The sequence below is a fragment of the Acartia tonsa genome, chromosome 2, assembly GCF_053477335.1.
Source record: "Acartia tonsa isolate MP-2025a chromosome 2, ASM5347733v1, whole genome shotgun sequence".
In the NCBI taxonomy this organism is placed as follows: Eukaryota; Metazoa; Arthropoda; class Copepoda; order Calanoida; family Acartiidae; genus Acartia; species Acartia tonsa.
In genome coordinates, this window is record NC_137261.1 from 47,083,974 (window position 1) to 47,105,114 (window position 21,141).

The following is a 21,141-nucleotide window of genomic DNA, read 5'->3' on the forward strand; positions in this document are numbered from 1 at the left end:
ACAATACAGATAATCTAGAGCTATCCTGTTGCTTCCCTTATTTTCATCTGAGTATCCAATAGTTTTGGTTAGAAATACCATCTTGGACATGTCGTACGAATGAACCCGGTATTAGTGTCGGACTGATTATGACGTAACAAAAAAAATTAGCCAATGAGAGGACATTATTGTCCAATGGTAAAATTCATAGTAGCCTCTCATTGGCTAATTTTTTTGTTACGTCATAATCAGTCCGACACTAATACCGGGTTCCGTACGAATACGAGCCAACCTGAAACAATAGAGTATCTGAGTATCCAATAGTTTTGGTTAGAAAAACCATCTTGGACATGTCGTACGAATACGAGCCAACCTGAAACAATAGAGTATCTGAGTATCCAATAGTTTTGGTTAGAAATACCATCTTGGACATGTCGTACGAGTACGAGCCAACCTGAAACAATAGAGTTAATCTAGAGACATAATTTCTAAACCAACCAATAGAATAATAGTGGAAGAAAATCCTAGTTATATCAACATTCTCTCCAAATTTCGTGCCCGTATGACTTGAATGAAGCTCATATAATGTATGAACAAAGGTGTTTGTCTGCTAGAATCTCTTTTTTAAGTTTGACCAAAAAAATGGGGTCAGATGGTCCATCTAAAAATAATATGTCTATTCCTGAAACATAGAATTATTTAGTTTGAGAAATATCACCCAGACAATAAACCATTTGTCCATTAGATCAAAAAATGTATTAGAAGTCTTGCTGCTAGATTAATAAAAATCATTTTTTTTTAATATAGTAAAAATTATAATCATCTTATTTAATTTGAAAATTAAATTACACTAAATTTTTTATATAATGTTAATGTTTATAATTTTTTATCTGTTTACGTCAGAGAAAATAATCTAACTCTTTTTTCTTGGTAGGATAAACTTTTAGTTAGAGAATATGACGATATAAAAGTGTATCCAAAAAACACCCAACGTTTTTTTTTTTGTAGAAGTAACACAACACTCCCAAATAGCAACTTGATTGGTTGGTTCAAATAGCAGTATCCAAACTAATCAACCAAAGATTTGAGGTTATTTTGTTTATAATAAATGGGGAGCGTACTTTTCTGTTTTGTCAATTGTCGTATCCCTTTAGGTCTCTGACTAATAGACATATACTTAATTTGAACTATTTTTTAGAAAATACCTCCGCCAATATCCACAAGAAAATGTTTATTGCTAAATCAGACAGAAGAAATGAGAGAGGGCCGATACATTGTCCAAATCGACCTTCTAGGGATATTATTGGTAAAAGTTTTTAATCTACATAAATTGCAATTAAAAAGTTTTTACAAGGGCTTCCAGATTTTTAAAGCAAAATATGAAATTTATATCTACACATGAAATATTAATTCTTATTAACCCAGATTAAAATAAATTGTAAAACTTTCCTTTAAATGTCTGTATTTTAAACTTTAGTAAAATTTTTTTTTTATCTGAAAATTGTATATGTCTACTAATATGTTGCTAACCGCTGCACTGGATCGATTTTAGTTTCCTTTACAGGTATGATTACTCTACTATGTAGGATCTAGTAGATTTTTTAGTGAAGCGTTGGAAATCTTAGTGAAAAAACCTCAGAAAATAGCAAATAAAAGGGTGAAGGAAACAAAATATGACTTTGACTGCCTTACTGTCAGAATTCTTTATTATTCAGTTGACGTGTATCTAATAGGAGAAGAAATATTAGGAATGCGTTCAACGCCCCCCCCCCCCGATTTGGAGAAGAAAAGGGTCTAAGTTTTATAGGATAAAGAACCAAAACATTTCACAGCGACCACTCTTATTGATACTAGTTGATATGAGAAGAAATAATAAAAGTATGATAACTGCTGTTTCAAATTAAAAGAACATAAGATGGGATAAGACAATGGGCGATGCATATCTCCAATATTGATAAACAATATCACCCCTGCAGTAGATCATAATCAAAATGATACTATACAGACTATGAGAACTCCACACTATGATAATACAAACCTTTTTTCATTTTCTCAATTTATCCAGAAATACTTTTTTTCATGATCAATGTTATTTTATACTTTATCGGGTAATAATTAATGCTGCGATTGATTTGGATATAATTGTCCTTGCTATCTTAATTTTAAAGACTTCCAGTTTTAATAAAAATTCAAGGATCTAATACATTGGGCTGTTTATTACACTAGTCCCTAAAGTTTTTTTAAAATATTTTCTTATCCATTGACTTACCAATTTAGGGGCTTTTATTGAATTTTGAAGGGTTGGTTCATTAAGTTTGTCCATTGTCTTATCCCTTTAGATCCCTGATAAAAATACACCATCTTATATGATAATAATGTTGATAGGAAAGATGCAACACGGTACAGGGATAGGTTTATAGAAAACAAATTAAGTCTTAATATCAAAAAGGTATCGTAAGTTGTTAGTAAGTCAGCAATGACCTTTAGCAAAAAGTAACATAAATTAAAATCGACAATATTGCATGTCATGACGATAATAGATCAGTTAGACGAAGCCCAATCTGTACCACTTTTGCACCACTTTTGATTCCTGTGACGTCATAAAATGAGGGAGATGTGAGGAGAAGTAGGGAAGAAAATCCCTAAAAAAGATATTGAGAATCCCTCATTTATATGACGTCACAGGAATCAAAAGTGGTGCAAAAGTTGAATAAAAAGTTAACAGGTAAATAAAGGTCTAGTCAATAAATCAAGGGCTTAATTTTTAACCAACAAATATAGACAACAAAGTTCCAATCTTTCAGGGATCAGGGATCTAAAGGGATAAGACAATCGCCGATAAATTGATTGATGTCCCTAATGATGATACACAAAATTAACTCTTTTGTGGATTACAAATATTGGTTAAAATTTTTGGACACTCAACTAATCAAAATTTAATAAAGTCCCCAAGGTTATAAAGACAACGAATAAGAAATGTTAATATAAGACTTTGGGGACTTTGGGAAACAGCCCATTGTCCCCTCTTTCTCTGGCTTAATTGTGCATTGCTCATTACAGTGCCAGTGCTGCCAATAAAACATGGATCTTTAAATCAAAATGGCATTGGTAAGCCGGGAAACACATTGGAAACACCAACTGGCTCAATGTAATCTGGCTCAATGTAATCGCAATGACTACTGACACTGATCCGGTGGGTGTTCACTCTTAGGTTAGCCGCTTTCAAAATCGGCTTACTAGAGGCATTGGCAGTGATATCGCTTTGATTTTAAATACTTTATATACACCAGAATTTTTTTTTTTCATAATAATAATTATTGTCCTTTCCCCTCAGGATGCAACAAGAAAGTTGACAGATTCATTCTTTGCACTACGTGGTGTGCAAACTAAAAAACTAAATTATTTAAATCTTAAAAGAAAATTAATATACCGTAAGAGTGGATTTTATCGCTCGCACAGCACTATAGAAACGCCTTAGTCTCAATTTCTCAATTGGAGTAACAACAATTAGATAACCCTCACTTTGATTGTTTGAATAATAAAAAGGGAAAATATACAAAATATGTCTTTACGTTCTTTACGTGATTTGAAAACATGTCTGATGTGTCAAGATTTTTAGTTTGAAATATTTTATTTTGTGGAGGGGGGATAGAACAATCGTACCCCTTAAAATATAAATCAAAGTTAATGTTCACTAAATCTAAATCAAATCTAGGACTTTGATTTTTGAATTATGTTTAGATTACATTTTTTTCATTTTTTAAATATTGTAACAATTGTTGAACACTTTGCAAAAATCTTTTTGCAAGTTTGTGGCTATAATGAGAGAGAAACAAAAAAGGAAAAGAGATAGAGAGAAAAGATTTAATACTGTGCATCTTTACCAGATTATTTGCACAAAAAGTGCGCCAAAATTATCCTAGCTAATGGAATTACAATAAAAGAAAGAAAAAGTTGTGTGGCCCTTATTCCATTATAACAACCTTTATATAATAAATATATTACATCTAGATTCCTACTCAGTAAATTGGAACAATAAGAAAACAGTGTAGAAACAATCCGGCCATTTCATTGGTTAGTACGTCTAGTCATTTTGGCACAAATGATAATTTTTGTTTTTTTTCCATATATTAATTAATATAATTAAATTTAATCGCTTGCATTATTGTGATGGATCATATGGGACAAAACATAAACAAATACATTTGTCTGGAAGATATTTCATTTTAATTTGATGATTTATTCTGCATGTGTTAAGGGTTATAAATATATTCTTTTTTCTATAATTAGGGTCGGTCCGTCAGTCCGTAAATCAGAAGCGGTTAGCTTCTATCTGAAAACAAGTTGCTGTTTAACATTTTTAACAACAATTTTTATTGGGATATAATTATCCTATTTATCTGATTTTTGGAATACTGATTCCTGTTACAATAAGGTACAATAACGGTGTTATAAGCAAAGAATCTCTATAAGCAAGTCCTACAAATGTAAGTATGTCCTTAAACACTATCCTGTATTTAAGCAGTTTTGCAACAAAATTACTTACAATTTTGCTTAGACTCATCCTATTATATAAAGTAGTAAGCTTTTTTTGTATTTAGTGAACGATCTCGCGAACCGCTGAACCGATATGGTTCTCCTTTACAATGAAGCTTCTTATGGGTCCTGAGATGGTTTTAAGCAATTTAATTTTTATACATAAGTCTGAGATTGGTTTTAAATCATTTGTCTGCCCTTCCATTTCCCTACAAATATAAAGCACTGGATGCGAGGGGCGCAACCGCAAATAGATTTTAATTGTGCTTATTCAGTTATGAAACAACAAAACATATGGATGTTGTCATCCTTGTTTATATATAATACATTGAATTAACACAGTGTAGATAGATACCAAGACTTCATAAGAAAAGAAAGAATAAAAGATGTATTGATTGTAATGCATAAAACTTTTCCCTAGGTAGTCCACGTGTACTTTTGGACATTCTTTTACATGTTATAAAAGAAGTATGATATAAGTTTGTCTGTTGTATTCTGACAGATAATATCTGGCTAGTCACTGAACTAATAATGTTCTCCTTATCAGGATAGCTTTGTATAGGTCATGGACAGGTTTTAATCTATAAGGAGAAGATTAAACTTTAATTTCAAATAAAAATCAATAGCTAGTTACCTGTTTGATATAGAATTCAGAACAAAAAAGGTACCTAAACCAAAAGCTTTCAATATTTTGAAAAAACGCAACTTTTAATAAAACCTTGAACTTGTGGATGATGACCTTTAAGATTCTTTTACCTGTGGTGATGGTCACCTTAAAGGTAGTTAAAACCAAGATGGCAACTTATTGAATTATAAATTATTTTTTTTATTTGTGACAGCTTTTCTCCAATCATGAGAAAACACACAAAAACTACTTTACTGAGGATTTAAAAACCATGATTGTATTATAATAATACTAGCGGCTTCGCCCCTAGCCTCAAGGGGCTTTGCCCCAAGAGGTAATTAAAAAAAATTGGAGCTGCCCCAGTATCAATTTTAAAATTTCGGGGGAAAAAATTAGATCTGACCCCGTATCAAATACAAAATTAAAATTCAAAACCCCCCCCAAGAAAATAGCTTAAAACCACCACAGGACCAATAGGTATATACCCTGAAGAGTAGAATCCGATCGGTTCAGAGGTTACTGAGATCTTAAGGAACAGACGGACGGACAGACATGTTTGAATGTTGAATGTTCATTGTACGATGCCAAGAATACAAAAATTGGATCATAGATAAGTTCTAATTATTTATGCTAATGTACTTTAACCCTTAACAGTCGGGCCCCTTGCCGCACCTTAATCAGTCGGGGGGGGGGGGGCGTTCAACGCCCCCCCTTATTATCTCAGTTCCTATTAGAGCTAGAGGGCTAAATTTTTTTGTGCAAGTCCCCTGTGTTATGGTGAATTTCCGACCTTAAGTAAGTCAAGGTCACCCTTTTATTTAACAACCTTTGTTTTTAGGTCCTTTTTTACTTAAAAATTTCAAACGGCTGTAATTTTTTTATTTTTAAAGCTAGAAGAAATTTTTTTTTGCAGAAAATGTTTATTTTATTTAAATTTTATATTTGCAATATCAAAACATAAGTTTCAGCGGCCGCAGCTGTACTTTGCAGCTGCCAGCCGCTTCAGTCGGCGGTCGGCGGAAAAACGGCGGCGGATCTTTATGAAATTTTAATACATTATGTAGACATTAAGAAAAGCTTAAGTTTAAAATTTGAAGTCTCTAAGTCAAAAATTGCGGCCACAGGAGCATTTTAAAGATTTCTGGAGACCTGGAGGATCAGGACCTGCAGGATCATACCTGGAACCTGAAATTGACTTGAACACCTGTATTTAATATGAGGATGTACAACTAGAGGATATTTTAGTATTTTGGTAAGATAAAATGCTTTGTTTAAATCAAAAACAAATTTTTGTTCTTTACCTGGATGACCCTGCCAGGTTTGCTGGCATCCAGTGCCCGCCAGGATGGAGATATTCAAAAAATTCCAACTCTCAGTTATGTGTCATACCCATACTTAAAAAGTCAAGCAGTTTGGGTTCTTTATCTTTCACACACAGAAAATGAGATAGAAAAAACCGGATGGGGGGGCGTTCAACGCCCTCCCCCCCCCCCCCCCCCCCCCCGACCGTTAAGGGTTAATACCTTTCAGGGCAGTGGAACAGAATTTTGGAATGTGTCTCATATCTTGACAGATATAAAACGTAAGCATCTTCCAGAAGTTGAACGTACACGCTTACCTTGAAAGTGCACCTTTGTGTGTCAAGCGGGAACTTGTCAAAGCGCATGGGACAGATGAAGGTGATGTGGGTGGCCTGGCTGTACAGCACCTCACTGGTTGTAGTGTTGATCCAGAGCCCGGCCAACTTAGACAACACATTTATCACCTGAATGTATAATGAGATAGAATTAGATGAATATTTCGTATTTCAGTGCAGGTTTCAGGCTATTTTTCTTGGATTATGTCAGCCATTGTATAAGAAATGGCCTAGAAACTAGACGAAAAAAACGTTTTAGATGTGCCCTGATTTTTTAAACTTATTGTTATAAAATAAAAAAAAGATGAATAGGGGTACAACCCAATCCCCCCCCCCCCCCAAAAAAAAAAAATCGGATCATGGAAAGAAAACAAAGTCATTCCTAATTAGGACAGAAGTCACTGAAAATTGGTCTAAGGAAGGCTACTTATGTCCTTCATCTAACAAAATCTAACTTAAGGGAGGTGACTTATGTCCTTTGTCTGACAAATTCTTACATTAGGAAGGCTGCTTATGTCCTTCAAGTTGCAAAACTTAGCTTTTCTGTCCTTCACATAGCAAAACCTCACAAAACATAGCATTTCTGTCATTCACATAGCAAATTCTTGCAAAACATAGCAAATTCTTGCAAAACATAGCATTTATGTCCTTCACATAGCAAATTCTTGCAAAACATAGCAAATTCTTGCAAAACATAGCAAATTCTTGCAAAACATAGCAAATTCTTGCAAAACATAGCAAATTCTTGCAAAACATAGCATTTATGTCCTTCACATAGCAAATTCTTGCAAAACATAGCATTTATGTCCTTCACATAGCAAATTCTTGCAAAACATAGCAAATTCTTGCAAAACATAGCAAATTCTTGCAAAACATAGCAAATTCTTGCAAAACATAGCATTTATGTCCTTCACATAGCAAATTCTTGCAAAACATAGCAAATTCTTGCAAAACATAGCAAATTCTTGCAAAACATAGCAAATTCTTGCAAAACATAGCATTTATGTCCTTCACATAGCAAATTCTTGCAAAACATAGCAAATTCTTGGAAAACTTAGCATTTCTGTCCTTAACATAGCATTTTGGTCCTTCACATAGCAAAATCTCACAAAACATAGGTTTTTCTGACCTTTTTCTACCAGGAGATCAGAACTAAATCAGAACACACATAACAAGAGTTTTACATAATTTAACTCTGCATAAATTATGATAATTCATTATTATTACCCCCCCCCCCCTATTTAAAATTTACCCCTGCATAAATTATGATAATTCTTTATTATTACCTCTCCCCCCCCCCCTATTTAAAATTTACCCCTGCATAAATTATGATAATTTATGCTGAGTTAAATGTACTGTTTGAACTTCTATCTAACAGGATATGAGAACTTAATCAGAACACACATAACAAGAGTGTTTACATAGTACATTCAGATTAACAATTATTCAATTGGCCCCTTTCCAGTCCATCATATAACATGGGAAGGAGGTTGAGGAGCATTTTATGCAGCCTAAATTCCACTATGCTATGCCACTTTTCCTAAAAGGCGTCATAGCTGGCCTCTTTTGTGTCCATCATATGACATGGGAGGTGGTGCCATGTAGGAAAAGTGGCATTGCATTCTTGGGAATTTAGACTGCATAAAATGCTCCTCAACCTCCTTCCCATGTCATATGATGGACTGAAAAGGGGCCAGCTATGACGCCTTTTAGGCCCTAGAATACAATGCCACTTTTCCTACATGGCACCATAGCTGGCCTCTTTTGTGTCACAACCTCCCAGTTCTCATATCCTGTTAGATAGAAGTTCAAACAGTACATTTAACTCAGCATAAATTATCATAATTTATGCAGGGGTAAATTTTAAATAGGGGGGGGGAGGAGGGGTAATAATAAAGAATTATCATAATTTATGCAGGGGTAAATTTTAAATAGGGGGGGGGAGGGGTAATAATAATGAATTATCATAATTTATGCAGAGTTAAATTATGTAAAACTCTTGTTATGTGTGTTCTGATTTAGTTCTGATCTCCTGGTAGAAAAAGGTCAGAAAAACCTATGTTTTGTGAGATTTTGCTATGTGAAGGACCAAAATGCTATGTTAAGGACATAAATGCTAAGTTTTCCAAGAATTTGCTATGTGAAGGACATAAATGCTATGTTTTGCAAGAATTTGCTATGTTTTGCAAGAATTTGCTATGTTTTGCAAGAATTTGCTATGTTTTGCAAGAATTTGCTATGTTTTGCAAGAATTTGCTATGTTTTGCAAGAATTTGCTATGTTTTGCAAGAATTTGCTATGTGAAGGACATAAATGCTATGTTTTGCAAGAATTTGCTATGTTTTGCAAGAATTTGCTATGTGAAGGACATAAATGCTATGTTTTGCAAGAATTTGCTATGTTTTGCAAGAATTTGCTATGTGAAGGACATAAATGCTATGTTTTGCAAGAATTTGCTATGTTTTGCAAGAATTTGCTATGTGAAGGACATAAATGCTATGTTTTGCAAGAATTTGCTATGATTTGCAAGAATTTGCTATGTTTTGCAAGAATTTGCTATGTGAAGGACATAAATGCTATGTTTTGCAAGAATTTGCTATGTGAAGGATAGATAAACTATTTTATGCAAGATTTTGCTATGTGAAGGACCAAAAAGCTAGGTTTTGTGTGGTGAAGGGAGGCTACTTATGTCCTTCATCTTGCAAAATCTTTGTTAAGGGAGACAAGTTATGCCCTTCATCTAACAAATTCTCACATCAGGGAAGCTACTTATGTCCTTCCTAGGAAGGTGACTTCTGTCCTAATTAAGGAATGACTTTGTTTTCTTTCCATGATCCAAAAAATCTAATAAAACTTTACTGTTAAGGAGATCCAGCATTAGCGAGATCTTTCGTTGCAGACAGACACACACAAAACAAACAGACGTTCTACCTATTTTAAAATGAACTAGTTGCTAAGCCCCTAGAATCCTCTAAGGGCCTTTGAGGTGGGGAGATGGAAGTCCACAACCCTATTTTTAAGTAAATTTTTTAGAGGGTGTTACATTTTTTGGAAGAGTTGAGATACCATCCCCCAAAATAATTTATACCCTTCCCTGGACCTATTAGAAACTTTGCTGTAAAGGAGAACTATATTGATTCAGCTGTTAACGAGATCCTTACAAAATTAAGCTTACTACTTATATATTATGATAAGAAGTACTAACCTTGTAAGTTTTGAGATTGTAAATGAAAATATTAGGAACCCAGAGATCTTTGATAAACTCCAGAGTCATAGGTATGCTGTTAGTCTTGTTAGCATACTCAGGGTCTATATGTAGTCTTCGCTCCTAGATAGATAGATAGATAGATAGATAGAGTCATAGGTATGCTGTTAGTCTTGTTAGCATACTCAGGGTCTATATGTAGTCTTCTCTCCTAGATAGATAGATAGATAGAGTCATAGGTATGCTGTTAGTCTTGTTAGCATACTCAGGGTCTATATGTAGTCTTCTCTCCTAGATAGATAGATAGATAGAGTCATAGGTATGCTGTTAGTCTTATTAGCATACTCAGGGTCTATATGTAGTCTTCGCTCCTAGATAGATAGATAGATAGATAGATAGAGTCATAGGTATGCTGTTAGTCTTGTTAGCATACTCAGGGTCTATATGTAGTCTTCTCTCCTAGATAGATAGATAGATAGAGTCATAGGTATGCTGTTAGTCTTATTAGCATACTCAGGGTCTATATGTAGTCTTCGCTCCTAGATAGATAGATAGATAGAGTCATAGGTATGCTGTTAGTCTTATTAGCATACTCAGGGTCTATATGTAGTCTTCGCTCCTAGATAGATAGATAGATAGATAGATAGAGTCATAGGTATGCTGTTAGTCTTGTTAGCATACTCAGGGTCTATATGTAGTCTTCTCTCCTAGATAGATAGATAGATAGAGTCATAGGTATGCTGTTAGTCTTATTAGCATACTCAGGGTCTATATGTAGTCTTCGCTCCTAGATAGATAGATAGATAGAGTCATAGGTATGCTGTTAGTCTTGTTAGCATACTCAGGGTCTATATGTAGTCTTCTCTCCTAGATAGATAGATAGATAGAGTCATAGGTATGCTGTTAGTCTTATTAGCATACTCAGGGTCTATATGTAGTCTTCGCTCCTAGATAGATAGATAGATAGAGTCATAGGTATGCTGTTAGTCTTATTAGCATACTCAGGGTCTATATGTAGTCTTCGCTCCTAGATAGATAGATAGATAGAGTCATAGGTATGCTGTTAGTCTTATTAGCATACTCAGGGTCTATATGTAGTCTTCTCTCCTAGATAGATAGATAGATAGAGTCATAGGTATGCTGTTAGTCTTGTTAGCATACTCAGGGTCTATATGTAGTCTTCTCTCCTAGATAGATAGATAGATAGAGTCATAGGTATGCTGTTAGTCTTATTAGCATACTCAGGGTCTATATGTAGTCTTCGCTCCTAGATAGATAGATAGATAGAGTCATAGGTATGCTGTTAGTCTTATTAGCATACTCAGGGTCTATATGTAGTCTTCTCTCCTAGATAGATAGAGTCATAGGTATGCTGTTAGTGTTATTAGCATACTCAGGGTCTATATGTAGTCTTCGCTCCTAGATAGATAGATAGATAGATAGAGTCATAGGTATGCTGTTAGTCTTGTTAGCATACTCAGGGTCTATAAGTAGTCTTCTCTTCTAGATAGATAAATAGATTGATTGATAGATAGATATTATTTCCAGTATGGCTTCGAAACTGATTAATATCCACTAGATTAGAAACGGTTCTAAGCCATATTAAAAAATCATGTATAACATCATATTACAGACATTTTTCTATGAATATTAAATTAAGAATTATACAATTGATGCCTTTTAAATCTAATAATTTTTCATTTAAAATCCGCGGAAAGCTGTATATAATACGATATTTAACTATTATTGAATTAAATTTAGCATTACTCCTATTGTAAACAAAATACATAACAAGGATGACAACATCCATAAGTAGCGAAGCACAAAAATTATGTATAAGAATTTAAAGATTAGTTGTCAAAAACAAGTATATTTGGGAAAAATCACGAAACCTTTTCAACATTTGTTTTTTTATTTTTAATACTTATATATCAGTACTATGACTAACAGACTGACGGTCAAAGTAAATTACATATTGGATGCTCAAAACAACGGGAAATTTAATTTTGATATTTTTAACTAAAAAAATTTTTGAAATACCATAAACACCAAAGATATAAGGAAAAATGAGAAAAATATAAAAATAGCCAAAAACCTGCAAAAAGGCAGTCTGACCGCCATTTATGTTTTCTTGAAAAGACATGAAATTTAATTTTGATATCTATAACTGAAAAAATTTTGGAAATCGGACCATAAACACCAAAGGTATGGATAAAAATGTGACAAATACAAAAAGAGCCTAAAACCTGCTAAAAAGCGGTCCGACCGCCATTGATGTTTTATAGTTAATTGGGCTCCTTAATAATGGAAATGTTGTCAAAAAATTTCAGCCTTTTATCTTTTATAGGAACCGAGAAAATCACGTTTCCCCCAAACTAAGACAGACGGACATACGGACAGACGGACATTTCAAATTATAGAGTAGCTTCGCTACTAAAAGAATGTATATAAGCTCAGTAAAACTATTCAGGGCATAAATACTTCTATTAGAAAACTAAATCGACAACAGGGAGGGAGGGGACATTGAGCTGTTTATTACATTAGTCCCCGAAGTTTCATAATAACGTTTACCTATTGGTCGGTTTAATACATTTGGGAATTTTATTAAATTTTGATTGGTTGGTTCATAGATTTGAGTGTCAAAACGTTTGAAACACCAATCTACATATGGGGTAATAATGTGTATCATTATTGGGGATGTTTATTAATTTATCGGCTACTAGCGGCTACGCCCCCTAGAGGCCTCTAGGGGCACTTGAGAAGAGGAGAGTTGAATTTGATAACCCAATTTCTTATTTTAGATTTTAAAAGAAAAAGTTAAAAAAATTTTGGGGGGGGATGTGCGAAAAAAAAAAATTTGGGGGGGGGGGGATGCCCACCCCCCCTAATTTTTAATTTAGTTAAAAAGTTTAAATTTTTTTTCGGGGGGATGGGATTTTTCATTTTTGGGAGGGTTGGGGGTGTCCCACCCCCCAAGAAAATAGTTATAAACCTTCCTGGGACCTATGAGAAGCTACCCTGTTAAGGAGAACCCGATCGGTTCAGTGGTTAGCGAGATCCTTCGGTATAAACATTTTATATTTCTCATTTTATATTTTTATATTATATATTTTTTTGGGGGGGGGATTTTTCATTTTTTGGGGGGTTGGGGTGTCCCACCCCCCAAGAAAATAGTTATAAACCTTCCCGGGACCTATGAGAAGCTACCCTGTTAAGGAGAACCCGATCGGTTCAGCGGTTAGCGAGATCCTTCGGTACAAACAAACACACACACAGACACACAAACATTCTGTTACTTTAGTATAAGGATTATCTTATACCTTAAGATCCTTGGAAAATATTGAAATTCAAAGTGTAAATTACAAAAACGCATTTTGATTTAATTTTATAATACTTATCCAAATTCCCGCATATAGTAAAAATATTTTATTTTCTGGGCGTATTTCAAATATAATAGGTACATTGTTTGTTCATTGAATTAATCAACTAAATTAATTCAGAATGTTTGTTTTTAACTTATGCAAACAAATTTGTATGTGTATTATATTAATATTGGTAAAGCAAGTAAAATCATCTGTTTATACGTCGGAAACATTTAATGAGAAACGTAAATGTTTAGTTGCTATTTATATAATTAATATTCCTGTGACCAATGAGCATCTAGCCTATAACTTGTATATCCAAAGGAATGTTAGTATTTTATTATCAGAAAATGTTATTTACTCAGCTGTTATTTAGTATAAACAGCTAAGATTCCAACAGTAGGCAAAAGCCTACGACTGTTTTGTGCATCGGCAATGCCACAAAAAGATTAACAATTTATGGATCAGTTTACACTAAAACCTACTTTGTCAGTAAATCCAGGTTTATTTTCTATTCTTGTATTTGTGTTATTCCCTCCTTTTGGATGTTATCATCCTTGTTTTAAAGGCATGTTTTTAGTAGCCTGTACTTTTTACGCAAACCACATTGCTGTTATATTAAAAGACCATAATTCTAAAAATAGTATTCACTTGTTCAACAATATAATTGTAAATTTGTATACCCTGAAGTGTTTAGTTTAGAAACTTATTTTTGTTCAAATTACTCTTTATATGCTTTAACTATTGTACAGCTTTAACAAATATTTGGTCTTACAGTAGTTGATCCGCGGGTAGGAAAATGAAAAGTTATATGAATGGTTGTACAATTTGGCTCAGAAGAGCCAAAAGCCTGGACCAAAAAGAAGGGATCTATATGGTGCATTATTTTCTAAGTGGACCACTTTTCTGCACCACCTCTCCGATTTCGGTAATACTCTACATTTTGTTCTGTTGGTTGGTTCTAGAATCCTAGAGAGCAGAAAAACCTGTTTAAATATGTATAGGTTTGATAAAAATTTGGGTTTTTGTTACCCATCTTCATGGATAGCTAGATATCTGGACACCCAGGGACGATGTTTGTTTTCAGCCCTCTAGGATCCTAAAAACACCCAAAAAACAAAATATAGAGTATTACCTATAATTCTATATGTCATTCTTCTTCTGGGAAGCGCTGTAAAGTGTCATGTGTGACCTCTTAAAAATAAATCAATTTTTTTTAGGGGTTTCCTTTCCCACTTCTCATCTCATTCCCCCTTTTAGACGTATTTTTATGACGTCACACATGAAACTTTCTAACGCTTCTCGATCCTTCTGTATTTTTTCCAAAACTGGAAAGCGCAGTTTTTTTAGAGACACCTTATATACTACATACCTGCCACTCTACATTGAAGTATGTTGAGAAAGTAATGCTGTAATCTTTATCATTGATTCTCAGCACCTCCTCTATGGTTATGTAAGTCTTTATCAGGTTCACTCCCTGTCACAACATCAGCTTATTCATTTATATTCAGGGCCCGGCAGCCGCGCGGGTAAATCGGTCAATTTAAAAACAAGTTTGGGTGACTTACAGGACGGGCGGATGGCCGTATTAGAAATAAGTTTCTGCATCATTACTGATTTTAAAGTTAAAAAACGTCAACTCCCCTTTGGCTTCTCGTTGGCTCGTGAGCGGTTGCAAAGCCGTGTTAATTGATTTCTGATGGTTATTTCACATTTATAATGTGAATGGAGGCGTAGCATTATATCTGTTTACTATTGTCTACGTCCCTAGAGGCCTCTAAAGACAAAAAAACTTACTACTTTATATAATAGGATATCCTTCCTTTTGTCCTAAACTATTTGGGTCATTTCTGATATTCTACAATTAGTGATTGTTCGTATGTCACTCCGTTGTAAAGAGTATTTTACTATGCACCAATCTGATACCACATTTATAAAATTGTACATTGTATTTTGTTGTTAAAAAAGTTAAAAATCAACATTTTTTAAATGGACGTACGGACGTGTAGAGTTGCTATGCTTTCTAAATCGTACCCAACTACTAAATTAATTACCATGCAAAGTTTGAAATCGATAGGACAATTCTAACATGCCTAAATTAACGAAAAAAAGCTAGCCGTCACGGACAGACGAACCGACCCTAATTATAGAAAAGCTTCGCTTTTAAAAAGGTGTATGTGCTTTTGATTTAATTTAGGGCGTTTTCAACAGTAACACAAAAGCCATTCCTATTAATTATTTACAATTTGGATGTTTATTGTATAACATCAATAAAACACTGTACAGTAGATGGAAAGATAGATAATTAGAAGACAAATGGCAAATTGATTATAGAAAATAGATAGCTATATGAGAAATACAATTAAATTTTAACAATAACAATTTTCTTTAGAAAACAACACAAAACGTTTAGATTTTATATGAATGAATTATTTTTTTTATATTTTTCTGTTATTTTAGTATTAAATGTATGCTAATTATTGCCAATTGAAAGATGTGAAAAAAGAAGAAAAGACATACAAACAAAAACTTTAAAGAATAGGAAAAAATAACCCTTCCCCTGTAATGTACATATACTTTACAATTATTTTTATTCTTGTTGTTGATGCGTGAATTATGGGCATAATTATCCTTGTTCTACTTATAAAAATCTAGTCTATGCGTAAGAATCCATATATTATTACTTTGATGTTGCACCAGATTTTTATGTACTCTGATCAGGGAACACTCGCAGCTGGCTAAAATATAGATTACCCTATACTCCCCTCCTTCTGATGTCCATAGTAGCAAGTAATTTGACGACAAATTTTCCTCTGTCAATATATCCACGTATATACTATATCCATTTATGTAAGTGATTTGTGGTCTATTGATAGTTTGTTACATAAATGAACTTACTAAACTGGATCTGATTGAAAAGATTCTAATTTGCACACAGGAGACAAATTGCAAATTTAGATTGCAAGCACAGAAAATTGTGTAATACTATATGTCTATCATATATGCGTCTAACTAAGTTTAACAAACAAAGGCCGTGCAATCAAAGGGTTGTTTGCAGGGACGTCCTAGATTTAGATTTTTTGTGAAGGGGATGTGGGTGGTAAACGAATTCTATATCTTGGCTTATCAATACATGATAAATTAAACATATAATTATCCAATTGTTGAATCACTTGATGGTGACTCTAAGGATGATAAGACACAATGTTAAAAAAACATCTCCATCTTCAAGAGTTAAAATGTCAGAAAGTTCGACTCGTCTTAAGCATTCTGTAATTATCAAGTACTTCAGCAAACTATTTAAATCGAGTTTACTTTAAGACGCCCACATAATGAAATCGATGTCACTCAATGTTTTTATTTATGTTTTTGTTCGATTGTCTGTTGTTTTACGTTCTCATTCTTTTTATGGATGTTAAAATTATTGGGTTTTTTTCAATCTAACTTTCTACCCAGCAAATGTAAAAGTGTTTATAAATCTATCTGAATAGAGATGAAGATGGTGGTAGGAGAAATCATATTTGCTAGAAATCATATTTCCATAATATTACATTTACCATCCAATTCAAAATGTATGTTGTGTTAAATAGAATGTTTCCACTCTTTAAATGTTTTTGCCATAAATTTTCTCTTTTCTTTTTTGCTAAAGTTTGGCAAACTGTACCCTTAACGGTGCAGCTGGTAGCTGTAAAGTGCAAGGAAGGAAGAAAAAATGACTTTGAATGACTTTTAGTCGAAAAACTTTAATCAAACAGGGAACACGCACAAAAATGTTTAGCCCCCTAACTTTAATAGGAGATGAGATAATAAGGAAGGGGGGGGGGGGGTTAGATAAGTAAATTGTTGGCATGTTTTATTTAAAAATCAGCTGATTTGCAAAGATAGTCTTTATCAGTCTTTAAGAAGGAAAAATATATTGAAATTTACCCTGTAAGGCGAAAGGACGTTCCAACAGACCATAGTTAAAAAACATCAGTGCTGCTAAAATAGAAGCAAAACACACATCAAAAAATAAGATCGTCAAACAGATGTCCAGTTGTCAAAAAGGAGACGACGGAATATGCAAAAATATCACGAAACCTTAATAAAACACATATTTATAATATTCCCTTCTTTTGAAGCATCAACGACAGACATACAGACAAAACAATGTATAGACTAGATGGCTTAGAAATCTTCCATAGAGTTGGACGGACAAAGTGAACTTGAAGGACAGAGTAGCTTCGCTGGTATTTATGAATAAACTAAGTTCCTGAGCAATAGGCAGATCAAACTTGGAGTATTTGTCAGGCAAACATATATGCTTTGAGATTCCTAAAAATTAAAATTTATATTAGAATAGAAAGTTAATAAAAAGAAGTCTAAGCTTGTAAGTTAATGCAATGAAAATTTATAATTTATCAAAAATATATTAATAAATTCAAAAGCCTTTAAAATTTCAATAAATATAAATAGGCGACCCTGCAAGAAATACACTGCTCTAACTGCTAAAATTGTCTTAAGTAGACCCAATACCCAAATTTTAAAGCCTCCAGCTTCAATAACAAATAAGTTATAGGCACCTTAAAATGATATTTTAGGTATATGAAATATTTGAACATTTTTTTTTAATGTAATGATATAAATTTATCAGCCTTTCTGCAGATAGAGGAGTGTATTTCTTGCAGGCTTCCTTTGATTGAATTTGAGACCAGAGTGAAACTAAATAAATAGTTAATCTAATGTGTGTGGTTGTCCGTGTGTTTGTGTGTGTGTGTGTGTGTGTGTGTGTGTGTGTGTGTGTGTGGTTTTACCCTTCTTGAATTAATTAAACCTGACAAAAGTTTCTTATTAGCAGACAACAGTTCATAAAGTGCTACAGAGATTCAATTTATATTCTAATTAATATTCATAAAAATATAAAATATAAAAATTAGGTTGATCAAATTTCTTGGGGCACAGCCCCTGGAGGCTAGAGGCGAAGCCGCTAGTGTGATTATAATTTACGTCAATTTTAAGATGTCATGTAGGTTCTTTTAAGGGATGTGAAAATGGACATTAAATTGATGTACACATTTGATAAATCACATTACCCCTTCTTAAAATTAAAACTATTGATGCCAAATTTGTGTCAACAAAAAAATATAAGCCCCAAGGTTTTTTCAGTAAATGAAGGAAATAGCAAATTATGGCTTGGTTATTTGCACGCAGTTATTTACAAAAGTCTAAATATTTACTGCTTTGTATGAATACATTCTCTTGATCAATATATCAGGAACGATGACTTTAAAATTCGATTGAAAACTTTGCAACAATTATTCTAAGCCAAAAATCTATTAAATTTTTCTACGAGTAAATAAATCTATTTTAGTACCACCTGATAATTTTCAGAATGGAAAATTACACAAAAAATTGAATGAATAATTGTTTATTTATGTATGTTTGACTTAAGCAACGCCTTTAACTATTTATAAAGTATGTAAAATAACATTCATGAGAAACGAAAAATGAAAATTAAAAGATATAAAAAGAAGCATAAAAAACGTATAGTAGTAGATTATAATCAATCAGAGTTATCGTCGAAAATTTCATACTGCAATAAAGCTACCTGCCCTTTTATCTACAAATAAACAATATGAATAAACATTCCTTATTGTTGAGAATGCTGAAATAATGTTTATGACGTCTATCATGAATAGAAGTCGAGAAATTCACGTTTTACCCCAATATGATTCTTAGTGACGTACTGACGTATAATTCAAATTATTGAGTAGCTCAGTTGCTAAAAATAAAAGGGTACATTTGATAACATTTGAAAAAATTTAGTAAAATAATGAAAAATTTTCACCTGCTCTACAATGAAAACCTCCCAACTTGCCCTGAGCCGGGGCGGGGGGATGAAGGGTCACGAAACAGGCAAATAAATACCATAACTCCTAAATATTGAAAGTTAGATAGTTAGATAGTAAATAGATAGATAGTAAACAGATAGATAGATAGACTGATAGATATATAGATAAATAATTTAAATACATATAGATGGAAAGATAGATAGATAGATAGATAGGTTGATAGACTTAAAGATAGATAGTTTAAAATAGTTATGAATAGGAAGATAGGTGAACTAATTTATAATTGATAATGAAATCACATAGTAATGAATCAGTGAATTAGATAGGTAGATATCAAGTCAAGGTATATACAATATATAGATGTCATACCTTCATTTTTGTATGTTTCAGCTACCACTCCTGCTGGGATACGAAGGTAACCTTTGGTTTGTCACAACAATATGCATACAACTATACATTGGTTTATCTTCTATACAAACATTTTCAAACAATATAAACATAAACAAATCATCTTTGTTTTTCTTTTTCTCTGTGGTCTCCTTGTAATCTGAGTAGTTTACGGAATAAAGGAATCTGTTTTTATTTTCAATAATTGTATAAACATAAATTTAAACTAATCTGTTGTAGTTTTCGTTTTACTTTTTCTCAATCTTTCAAAACTCTTTAAACGTCAATAATAAAAGTATTCAAAATAACTAACTGTAAGGTGCAACTCGCTTTCATGCACAATTGAACTTTAAGATTAGGATATTAGCTGGTTATTCGGTTGTATGCCAAATCAAAATGTCAAAGGACCTTTACAAAAGACTTGCCATTAATCAAACATTCAACAAGTTATTAAAATTAAAAGACATAAATGAAATTAAAACTTTATGATTCCTTTATTTTCCTGGAAGGTTGGAATGTATCTGAGAGGATGTATGTAAGTGTTTGTTTATTTGTTGAAGAGATCTCTCGTAGTTTAGTCCAAGACCTACACCATTACAGGACAACTCAGGTAGAGATCAGATTACCAGAACAACATCACAAATTTCATTTTTTGTAACATTTTATCTTCATATTATTTTCTAAAATATTAAATAAATTAGATCTGGTACAGTTAAAATGTTCCTGGTAACTAGTATCTCCTAAAATCTATGAATGCTAATTTGCGAAAGGCTGCTGGCTGCCAAACAACTGACGACACACAGAAAACTGTCCCGAATTTGTATTAATTTTGAGGAACAAGACTCCAGTGACGTCATATTTTCCTTTCCCAAAAAAGGGAAGGGGGGAAGAAAATCTCTTCAAAAGAGATGGGGAAAACCCCCTTTTCTCCCATCTCTTTTTTCTTCCCCCCTTCCCTTTTTTTCTTTCCCCCTTTCCTGTTTCGGGAAAGAAAAATATGACGTAACTGGAGTCTTGTTCCTCAAAATTAATTCAAATTCGGGACAGTTTTCTGTGTGTCACAACTGACGTACATTTCATGCCCGCACATCGTGTCAAGCGGCATAAGAAGGTCTATAAACAAACTGGAATAGTCAAGATCCATTGATGCACAGGAAGGCGTTACAAATGAAATAATACGTACAATTAGCTTTTTCGCGCATTTGTGCACTGCGAGATAACTGTGCATTATTGAGTAATGAATATTCCAGATTATTTTTGGAACTTCTTATGTAGGTTAAATTATTGTGCGACTGTAATCCATCCGATAAAAAGTTTTTCGTTTCACCGTGAACTGCACTAAATCCATATATTTTTATAATAAGTATCAAACAACAAAGTGTAAAAAGGACATACTATATAATTCCTAATTGAAGAAAAGCTTTGCTTAAAAGTATCACTTAATATTTGTAGAAAGGATAAAAATAAGATAAATTGTTACAAGATGTTTCATACTTTTCAAAATTTCTCACTCTTTCTTCATATTTAACAAGATATAATCCTCTTTTTAAAACAAAAATGTAAATATCCATAAAAGCATG

General features: G+C 33.1%; 1 protein-coding gene across 1 annotated transcript in view; it reads right to left on the bottom strand.

The window, feature by feature from the left end:
- LOC145312012 (glycine receptor subunit alpha-2-like) overlaps positions 1–19,718 on the bottom strand; it is a 43,969-nt gene extending 24,251 nt beyond the window's left edge. The window contains exons 1-6 of the mRNA XM_080151099.1: positions 19,544–19,718; positions 19,171–19,258; positions 17,595–17,657; positions 14,716–14,819; positions 9,982–10,104; positions 6,759–6,905 (exon numbers count right to left, since the gene is read on the bottom strand). Of these exons, the coding sequence (XP_080007225.1) occupies positions 6,759–6,905; positions 9,982–10,104; positions 14,716–14,819; positions 17,595–17,657; positions 19,171–19,258; positions 19,544–19,549 (531 nt within the window). The 5' untranslated portion in view covers positions 19,550–19,718. The remainder of the gene's footprint in view (positions 1–6,758; positions 6,906–9,981; positions 10,105–14,715; positions 14,820–17,594; positions 17,658–19,170; positions 19,259–19,543) is intronic.
- Between the last annotated feature and the right edge of the window lie 1,423 nt (positions 19,719–21,141).